This window comes from Paralichthys olivaceus, chromosome 18 (assembly GCF_024713975.1).
Source record: "Paralichthys olivaceus isolate ysfri-2021 chromosome 18, ASM2471397v2, whole genome shotgun sequence".
In the NCBI taxonomy this organism is placed as follows: Eukaryota; Metazoa; Chordata; class Actinopteri; order Pleuronectiformes; family Paralichthyidae; genus Paralichthys; species Paralichthys olivaceus.
The window spans coordinates 2,969,008-2,979,962 of record NC_091110.1 but is presented as its reverse complement, the minus strand read 5'-3'; the positions used below and the strand labels follow the sequence as shown (position 1 = coordinate 2,979,962).

General features: G+C 42.0%; 1 protein-coding gene across 8 annotated transcripts in view; it reads left to right on the top strand.

Annotated features, from left to right (window-relative positions):
* The first annotated feature begins 1,011 nt into the window (after window positions 1-1,011).
* LOC109626490 (calcium/calmodulin-dependent protein kinase type II subunit beta) overlaps window positions 1,012-10,955 on the top strand; it is a 44,367-nt gene continuing 34,423 nt past the window's right edge. For 2 of the 8 annotated variants that reach the window (XM_020082500.2, XM_020082497.2), the window contains exons 1-4: window positions 1,013-1,191; window positions 7,439-7,533; window positions 9,505-9,564; window positions 10,533-10,587. In XM_020082500.2, the coding sequence (XP_019938059.1) occupies window positions 1,130-1,191; window positions 7,439-7,533; window positions 9,505-9,564; window positions 10,533-10,587 (272 nt within the window). In that variant the 5' untranslated portion in view covers window positions 1,013-1,129. Of the gene's footprint in view, window positions 1,192-7,438; window positions 7,534-9,504; window positions 9,565-10,532; window positions 10,588-10,955 lie in introns of those variants that run through there. The other 6 variants (XM_020082501.2, XM_020082499.2, XM_020082498.2 and 3 more) reach the window with 5 other exon arrangements.

Sequence of the window (10,955 nt, the reverse complement as noted above, 5' to 3'; positions counted from 1 at the left end):
CTGACAGGTAAATCTGGCTGTGTCCAAATTAAACTATTGTTGCATTATTTCTTTGTTTGGTAAAGTGGACATGAAGAAGGCCCTGCTGCGGACTGTTTCCTCATGAAAACCTAAACACACACTTGGCGCAGGCTTCTCAAGTAAGTTACAAGTGAGGTAATTACATTATCGGCTGCAGGCTCCACATCTTATGATTTATAATGATGTGTAATCAAACGCAGGCTCCCCGCACTGTTCAATCAGAGCACGCTCTGCCTCTGATTTCCTCCGTTCTTCATTTCTTCTTTCTTTTCTTTTGCTGGGGGAACACGTCATGTGCTGAGCTCCCGTTACCATATTGTGCGGTATTTAAAGAGTCCATCTCCCTGCTTCTACTGCTACCAGAGCCGGGACCGGGTGTGTTCCAGTGTATGTGTGTGTGTGAGTGTTGCAGTGTGTGTTTCATTGTGTGTGTGTGAGTGTTGCAGTGTGTGTTTCAGTGTGTAAGTGTAACAGTGTGTGTGTGTCTGTTTCATTGTGTGTGTGAGTGTTGCAGTGTGTGTTTCATTGTGTGTGTGTCAGTGTTGCAGTGTGTGTTTCAGTGTGTAAGTGTAACAGTGTGTGTGTGTGTGAGTGTTGCAGTGTGTGTTTCAGTGTGTACGTGTAACAGTGTGTGTGTGTGTGTGTGTGTGTTTCATTGTGTGTGTGTATGTGAGTGTTGCAGTGTGTGTTTCAGTGCGTAAGTGTAACAGTGTGTGTGTGTGTGTGTGTGTGTTGCAGTGTGTGAGCGTGTGTTTCAGTGTGTGTGTGTTACAGTGTGTGTTTCAGTGTGTGAGCATGTGTTACAGTGTGTGTGTGTTGCAGTGTGTGAGCGTGTGTTACAGTGTGTGTGTGTTGCCGTGTGTGAGCGTGTGTTACAGTGTGTGTGTGTTACAGTGTGTGTTTCAGTATGTGTTACAGTGTGTGTGTGTGTGTGTGTGTGTGTGTGTGTGTGTGTGTGTGTGTGTGTGTGTGTGCGCGCTGCAGCTGAACCACTCAGCCGCCCGGAGGTCTGAGGTGGGCGGAGACTGAGCCCGAGGTCCTCCCCGTCCGCAGCGACGCACCGCGCATTTTGGACTCGGCACCAGCACCCGTCCGAGGAGGAGGCATCATGGCTACGACCACTTGTACACGCTTTACTGACGAATACCAGCTTTACGAGGAGCTTGGCAAGTAAGGCGCTGTTCCATTATACGCTGTTGTGAGTCCCCTGCATGCAGCCTGACCCCACAGAGCAGGAGGGAGGGTCTGCACATCTGCGCTGATGGATGCGGCTCCGTCCCTTCAAAACAAAACGCACGCTGGTCCGGAGCTCTCGTGCATGTACAGTCAGCCTCTGAACCATGATTGTTTGACTTCTCTTTGCACCACTTGTTTCCATGCAGGAGCCAGACTGTGACAAGCCATCACACAGTAGTTATAGATTTTGCATGAAGATGGGGCTGCATGAGCCCAGGAGCACTTCTGGGCTCACTCCCCTCCTCCTCCTCCTCCTCCTCCTCCTCTGTGGCCACAGGCTCATTAGGGACTAACAGGGCTAATATCAGTGGGGAGAGCTGACGTGTCGGAGTTAAGCTCCCTCATCACCATCATGGCTTTAATCACAGCTTTGGAGAGAAGTCAGATAATAATGCTGCTGCCCCTGATCTGCTGCAGATGTAACGAGGTTGGTTTTTGGATTAAAAAGGAAAGGAAGGAAGGAAAGGAAGGGAATGAATAAAGAGATTGGGGATGTGTGGCCCCTAATAGGATGCAGACAAATTGAGAGAGACTGAAGAGGCTATGGGTGCCACAGTGGGTAGATGCAAAGTGGACTCAGTGTCTCTGTCAGGTTGTGCGTGGGTAGAGAGGATCTCTCTGCAGTGTTGGTCTCACAGGAACATTCATTCCACAGTCTCCCTAGGGAGAAAAAAACAAGTTGGTTTCACTTGTCAACCTCTGTTGAGATTTTATTTTTACTGGCTGTACAGACGCCCCTCTGTGATGGCAGTCAAATCCATCCCTGTGTGTGTGTGTGTGTCAGTGTGAGTGATAAATTAAAGACAATAGAGGTGCTGGAGCAGCACCAGCTGCCCTTACTGATAACAGAGCCTTATTACTGTTTTGCCTGTGTTGTCACTTTCTGGCATATCCTGGGGTTCTGTGTGTGTGTGTATGTGTGCGTGTGTGTGTGTATGTGGTGTAGTAAAGACTGGAGGATTGTATTCTGTGCAAGTATTAAGAGACAGAGGTCTTTTGGGATTGGGCCCCAATCAACATTCACAGAAAAATAATCAGAAGTTTTTTTGAAAGTCAATTAATATCCAAAATTATTTGGGGCGCCTGTGGCTCAGGGATTAAGTGGGTCACCCATCAACAGCTGTGCCAGCAGTGTTTGAGTGCTTGAGTGCTTCCTCCATCTCTGCATAGAAGTCATTTATCAATTTATCTCAACTGTAAAAATGTGCCTCTTTTCCAGCATTGAAAAAAAACTTATTTTAGGATGCAAAGAGTGCTTCACTGATGTAGAGTTGGACCCCTGTAACATTGTTTGACTCAAGGTAGACAGCATAATGTGCAGCAATTGATTTTGAGTCAGCGGAGGGCAGTGGACATGAGCTATGAACCAATATCTGTATATAAAGATGGACGACATCTTCACCTCATGTTCCCATTGTTCAACGTGAAGCCAAAACATCGTAAATACGGGTGCTGCCATCTCATTTGTTGTGATCTTTAGGGGGAGCCACAGTATCGCGGTCCCACCCATAAAAATTCCTGAACAAATGCTCCCATCAAAACGTCTCACCCCCCAACTTATCAGAAACATGACACACTTGAACATACAGTGTACATGACTGTGATAAGAGCAATCTAGAATGATGTGTACTTTTTAGTTTGATCCATGTCCCAACTGCTAACGTGGATGAGGTGGGGTTTATAACCTATGTTGCAACCAGCAAACAGGGGTGATTAAGTTTGACTTCTTATTTGAGGAGGTTTCATCCTTAAATACAGTTGATGCCCACATAAAATTAAAATTGGAATTGTGATTTTTTTATATTAACATTCACCAGTGGAAGTTTCATTTTGTCTCTTTTAGCTCTGTTTTGGGTCTCCACCAGCTCCTGACAAACTTTGAAACGGTGTCACTGTTGCCCCTTGTGGCCATTTGGGAAGAAGTATACACTGCAATTGGTGTAATCATCAAGTAGCAGTGGGTGCTGGCCTCAGGGTCAGTAGAACACATGCAAAGGCTTACTCGTTGATTCATCAAGTAAATATGTCAGATCTAATCTGGTTTTTGGAAAACAAATGTCTTGATGACTAGAAGTTTAACTCAAAAGAAAATTCACACAAGTGTGATCTTTATCTAATCTTCACCCATTGTCCTCTAATTGGCTTTTCATGGAGCTTTCAGTCATGTCATAGCTTTCAACAACTAATGGATTTCTCTCAGCTGTAGTGGAGATCACAAGATGCATTTTATGTTGTTATTCCTATTTGTCAGATCAAAAATACATTTGCATTCTTATTTCTAATACTTAACCTCTTTACTGTACATTACACATTGGCTTAACGGCTATACTTGAACATTTGGTTCATAGTGCGAATATGAAATGATGGAGAATATAGAAGATTTTGTGTGTGATTTTGATTTGTTACACTCAGCTAATCAGCAGGTTTCGGATCCACATCCGACCACCCTCCTGACTCCCACCTGCCCCGCAGATAACCTGTCATGTCGACGCTCTGCTGCCTTCTCTACCACACGGCGGGAGTGTCAGCGAGTGCCATGCTTACTCACCCTCGTCTCCTCATAATGCATGCATGCTGGAGAGCTTGTGAGAGGCTGGGGCTCTGAGGGGGCGTGTGAGTGTTTCATTGCGTAACAATACTGAGGTGAGATAAAATTAGCTCTGAGAAATGACAGAGGTGGCTATTTCTGCTTGTCTCTGTTGGGTTTGATGAGCAAATGTGGCCTTAAAAAACTCCAGAGAACACTCTCTCTCTCACACACACACGCACGCACACACACACACACATTTAACTTACAATACTTGTTCTTGAAATGCTGCTCTCCTTTTTTTCTCTCATTCTATCACAATCTGCTTTTCAGATATTATTCATGTCACTGAGATAAGAAGTGTGTAGAGCCTCAACAGGGGGCGCTTTTTCGTGGATGTTATTTATGTGTAGAAAAGGGAAAACACTTGTTTTTCTGACTTGGGAGGTTCCACAGCTTTATTCTTTTCCCACCCACACAAACAGCTTTATTAGCTTTTCTCTTATTTGTAGCAGGTTGTTTCCGGGTGAAGCCATAGACATACAGCGTGTCACAAAATTTGAGTAAATTGTATCAATGTGTATCTGTGTTAAAACTGGATTTTACTTTGATTTATATGCCAGAGGTTGTGCATTTGAAACTGTTTTGGGGGGGAAAGGCAAACTCCACCACTGGCAATGGGAAAGGTGTTCATTTGCTTTTCTAGTGGGTTTACCCACGTTAAAATAGAGGTAGAAGTGTTACAGACAGAGGCTGAAAGGAGGAGATGCAGCATTGGACGTGTAACACATTCACACAAAAAAACATTGTGAAGAAGTTACACAAATTAAAATTGTGAACCTGAATATAAGCATTAATCAGTTAAATTCAATATTATTGGTGTGGTGCCTAATCACAACATACACGATATGTATAATATGTCTCCTTTAAAAAAGCATTGAGATCAGGTAATAAGAAGTCATGCGTTTTCTAGCCAAGTGTTTTTGTTGGTGACTGTAAGAAAATGTGTCCCCAGTACTATTGTTCCAGACGTCTGATGTTAAATTAAGTAGCTTTTGTCAAATTAGTCCATCACTCCTTCCATCTGCTGTATTTTGCTGCGTATCCAAGTTGTGTAATGAATTAATTATATTATCTAGAATCTGCCAGGAAATCATGACGCAATGTTGTATAAATCTAAATAACATTTATTCCATGTTTTACTGGGTTAATTATTCTATAGGCCCTTTATCTATCCTGGTTTCTATTGATACCTTTCGTACTGTGGGTATTGTGATTGTGAAACAGTCAGTCTATGTTGTTCAACAAATGCCTTACAAAGTCTGGAATTGAGCTTGGTGATCCCTGCAGAAACCATGACATAGGCTCCTGCTAATCGCCACATTATGGATCCAAACAGTACTTAGCAGTAGCAACAACGCTCCATGTAAAGCTCTCTTGCTGCATTCTCACTTGTAGTGTAAAACATCCCGAGTAGTCCTAAAAAACTCACTGTGTGTGGAAATCAAGAGAGGAAATTAAGATCTTTGTGAATTAAGTGTAAGACATTTGATTACGTTCTAAGGCCTTTCTGGAAACTGGATTTAATGCTTCCTGCAGATAGCCTGCAGAAAAAGACATCTAGCTGACTGTCATGATTTGACATTTTATTAATATCTTATGTTTTTGTTTCATTATTCATTTACTGTCATAACCTTGATGCTGGGCAGATTTCTGAGCAAACAGGCTGAAAAGTGTAATTTCTTTACATTTAAATGTAATTGTGATGGACGTTTTCTGGAAGCTGGTGAAAGGAGAACTCAGGCAGCAGCTGATGTCTTATGCAGAAGATTTTAATGTAGACTTGATGCATTAAGGAGACCAGAAGGTGAAACAATATACAAACACTAACAGAATAACATGAGCAATTGTCCCCCCCAAGTCTGAAGATGTCTCCCACAGCATCCCCATATATCTTCCTCTACTTGTATCACCCATTCTAACAGCAGATCAATGAATGGCTAGAATTGCTGTCACTCTCTATGTTACATGAAGGTGTTCACATCCTTTTGTATAGTTAGTCCTAAAGTATGCATTCCTAAATCTCGTGGTGTCCTTACGTCTTGCTCCTGATGCAATGCCAAAAAGAGTTGCAGTTGGTGCCTCTCTGTCTGGGGCATCTGAATTCGATATGAAAGTCCATGAGCGTAGACACTACAATACTGCTAGTTGGAGAGTGGATTATGTGTGGAATGAGACAGTGTCTACTCTCCTTATGGAGCTGTGCAGATGTAATGTGTTAGGATGGTCAAAATGTCCTTCACAGTAATATTCTGGATTGTAATGTCATGATGGTTTGTTTGTTTCTGTCTCCAGCCCGATTCTTTTCCCCTCATTATCTTGTGTTTCCTGCACACCTCTGCAGCCGGGCTTAGCTCTAAGGTTAAGTTATGGACATGTGCAGCAGAGACAACTGGTTAGGTTTATGCTGAGGCCAGGTTGAGGTTAAGCATCTGAGCAAATGAATGGTTAGGGATAAAGTTTGATTAAGGTTAGGGGGAAACCACGTAAATAGTTTGTATTTATGAACTTGATGACCACTCAAAGTGCTTTACAGTACAGTTTTCCATTCACCAATTCACATACACAATCATACAGTGCATCTATTAGCAGCACTTTTTTGCTCTCTGAGTGCAATTTGGGGTTGAGCATCTTGCCCAAGGACACTTCAACATGCAGATGGGGAAGACTTGGATTGAACTGCTGACCTTCTGGTTGGAGGACGACCGCTCTATGCCACAGCCGCCCTCTAATACTTGGGAGTTTCTCAATTTCAGAAAGCAACCAGTCTAAAGCTGAAATGATTTGTTGATTAATAGATTAGCTGTTTGAAAATCAATTAGCACAATTTGATATTGTTCAATTACTCAATTTGATAAATGAGTAATCATTCAACTCTGTAAAAAAGAGTAACTGTTACCAGCCTCTGAAAATATGAATACTTTATGTTTTCTTTGTTAGTAAACTCTTTGGGTTTTCGACCGTTGCTCAGACAAAGCAAGACATATTTATTGACTCAGCTCAGGGAAGAATCACTTCAGTTTTCACTTGATCCTGTTATTTCACACACTGGACAATCAATTGATTATTAAAGAGAACAACTGTCAGATGTATTGATAATACAAATAATCCTTTGTGAATGGGCACAGCTTTATGCTTCTGAGAAGGAGAAATGCAACCTTGAGCCAGTTTTCTGTGTGTTCATTACCTGACAATGCATTTTCACAATAATACACTAAAACAAAGTCCATCTTCAGGAAATGGCCCGAAGATGGAGAATGGAGGACCTGATACTGTTGACACTCCATTTCTGTGGAGCTATTTCTATTAAATCAGAAAGTTGGTTGGTGATCCAGCCTTGCATGGAAAAACACATTGTCAGGGAAACAGACCTTGACACCAGACTGACGCATATCAGGCAAATTAATGTTTATCAGGCTCATTGATGTATATCAGGCTCATTGATGCATATCAGCATGCAGATGCGGTTGGTTTAAAGCCAGAGAGGACAACAACGAGGTCAGTCTGATAGCTGAGATGTCCCTTTTGATGCTGACGAAGCTTATATGGCAGCTGACCCGTCTCCTCCTCCTGTCTCCTGTCTTTGTTTCCCAGGGGGGCCTTTTCAGTGGTGCGCCGCTGTGTCAAACTCTGCTCGGGCCAAGAATACGCCGCCAAAATCATCAACACCAAAAAACTCTCGGCCAGAGGTGAGAGAAAGAAAGTCGAAGGAGCGCAATGAAGATGTTTATCCCTGCTCAGTGGTTGTCTGTGTGTTTTCTCAGTCACAGGCAGAAGCAGAGACATCCTGCAGGTTTTCATCATAATGTGTGTAGTGTGTATGTCCTAGATCTGAAGGCTCACATTAGCATATTTTAGCGCTTGTTTGATTCCAGCGTGTGAAGCCTTCTCGTCTGTTCCTCGGAGAGAGGCAGATGATGGTTTCAGTCAGATGCACTGTCGAATCCTCGGCGAGAGGAAGGATCCATGCATCAAAAAGGATGTTTGGGAAAATGTACATTTTCCTCAACCGATTACAATGAAGGGACGTTAAAATAATGAGTTTGTCCTCAGTTTTCACACTCTACCACAGATCAGGTGATAATGCAAAGTGTCCCTTGACATTGCTATTTGCTTTTATGCATAATCTTATTATCATTCGCGGCATTGTGTCAGTCGTTTTCTCCCAATCATCAAATACAGTGAAAAACACATCATCTAAAAACAGCAACAAAGGTATAACTACTGTTAAGGAATGGGATCATGGGTGTGGCCAGCCCGGATCTCACACCACCAGTCTCTTTTGCAGAATGTCCAAGGCCTTTCTCTTCCTTCTGTGCATGTGGCCTTTGAGGACAACATTCAGCTGCTTGACATGATGGATACAGATGTCAAGTTAATAACTGTGACACTGTCGATCAGATAAAAAGCAGATAGAAGACAGATGTCTGGATCCTTTCAATTTGCTTCTCATCTGGATCTCCTGCCAGCTTGTTTCCTTTTCCTCATTCTTGTCTCCTCTCCTCTCCTCTTTGGACTTAGGGGTTAAAATGGGCATCTGGGACAAGTATAGCCCTCAGGCCATTGGCTGTTTATGTGCAAACACATGTATATAAACTGTGTGTGTGTGTGTGTGTCTCATAACCTTGAGAACAGTTTAAACTTTTATCTAGTCCAGGGGCGGGGAACCTCCCACCAAGGGCCATTTCAATTCTTATAACATCCTTCAAGGACCATACAACATAATTGAACACATATATCACACTAATCTCTCTAATGAAGAATCTGATGTCAGATCAGAATCTGGTTTTATTGCCAAGCAGGTTTACACATACATGGAATTTGCTGTGATGTGTTTGTTCAATTATAAATATAGAAAATAAAAAAATAAATACTATAAGCAAAAAAAACAAAACATACTATATGCAGGATTTAGCAAAATGCTGTTATTATTTGTGTCAAAGTGTCACAGGCAGGGACATCAGTGCAGTTCAGTGAAATTGTCCCAGTCCTTATTGACTACAGAGCAGTAGAAACTGTTGCTGATGACGTTGTTTCATCACTGGACAGAGAGGAACGTGGAAACAGTTCTTCGAGACATCCTGACGCTTTAGAACAATTTTACGTCGTCTGATTCCAGCAGCTTCACTGCAGCATCAAGGCTCCTTCACACGCCGCCTGAACAAGGTTTCAGTTTCGTGACTTTGAACTCACTCACCAAACCTGACTGCAGAACATTGTCTCTGTCAGAGAGTTTCTTGTCGGACACCTCTGCAGAATAACATTGTTACTCAATCAGTTTAACACAATTTCAGCTATAATTATGCTGGGATGGGCATTTTTCATCTCTACTAGTGTGTCCGTTCACCCTGACTGAGTTAGACTTGTTAGTCTACTGTTTTATAATAATTTTTGTAATTCTGATTTGCTTGTTTTGTATTTATGAATTTTTTCATATTTCATATTCTGGGCCAGATCTCATATGTTCCCCACTCCTGATCTACACAAACTTAAATCTGGTTTTCATCATGATATCATTTGATTTCACTGAATTTTTGAAAAGGTTATTCCTAAACAATAATCTTTTTGTAAATTCACAAAAACCAGCACCAAGCTGCCTCTTCACTTGTTTCTCTAAATCTGAGACACGGTTGTAAGATCCTCATGTGACTGTCTTGTAGACCATCAGAAGCTGGAGAGAGAGGCCCGCATCTGCAGATTGCTCAAGCACCCCAACATCGGTGAGTGTTGCCTCGATCAGTGGATCACAATCTTTCTGTCATCTCAGAAAAAAGTGGCCCTCATCATTAATACATTGTGATCTTTTACAGTGCATTATATTGCAAGCACAGGCCGTGCAGCCAAACATCCAACACATGATTTATGTTGGAAAACAAACTAGTGTGTTCAACTGCTGGATGAGATTCCATGTTTTCTGTTTTTAAATTAAATTGTTCATTCGTTCTATGCTTGATCAATTGAATTTTAAAATTTAACTTTATTTTCAACAAATCCAATGACATTACCGAAACCATTAACTTGTTACTGCATCTCTAACACTGTCTGACGGCTACTTTCTCTGTGGCTTTTATCACCAAGAACGAAAACCTTTTAAATCACGTCATGAAGATATAGTGCCAGACATCGCATGTTACATACAATCCTTTTTTATTTTATTTCCTAAAACAGATTCTCATTGAAGGTTTCGTTATCAAAGAAAGTTCAAGAAACACTGCATTTGTTAGGGACTATGTTCCGTGGTGGATTAATCCACATTTGAAGCTTTTGTGAGTATTTGGACTCAAATTAGTCCAAATAAACTACAGTGTGTGTGTGTTGATGACAATGAAGGAACACGTTTTCCAGTTTAACAGTGTGGCTCACTGCTGTGTTGTCAATGGTTTTTGGATGTAATACATGATTTCTGTCAAGTTTCACTGAAGTCAACATGCTACAAGTCCATCACTGTGTTTCTGAATCCACTGAAATACATGTACTATGAATGTCACCATTTAAAAATGCTGTTATGACCGTGACAGAGATTCACTGTTGACAACAGTATTATACATTTTCATTTAAAACAGAAACAATGCGAGGTGTTCTTTTAAAGGTAACAACAAATATCATCCCCCAAAAGAAAAAGATGTTATTTTGATGCTTGCTCTCTATCTGCTTCTCTTCTTCCTCTTTTCTCTTCACCTCCCTCCAGTTCGTCTCCATGACAGTATCTCAGAGGAAGGCTTCCACTATTTAATCTTTGACCTGTGAGTTTGAGCTTTGTTTCCTCCTCCTTCCTTCCTTCCTTCTTTCCTTGTTTTTAGCTCTCTTTATTTCCTTTGCTGTGTGGTTCTGCTCTCCCTCCTCCTCCTTTATCCTTCATCCTTCATCCTTCATCCTCCTCCCACTCCCCTAGTGCTTCATTTTCCACTCCCTTCCTTCAACCTGTCTTCTCTACACTGCTTTACTTTCTCCCCCCATATCCGCATTCCCTTCATTTCTTCTCTTCGTTTTCACCCCCTCCTCACTTCCAGGGCAGATCCCCCATTACATAACAGCCCAACCCCGCATCACCTCCTCCCTCCCTCCTTTCCCCCTTGCAGCTCCTACTTAAACGCACACTCACACACACACA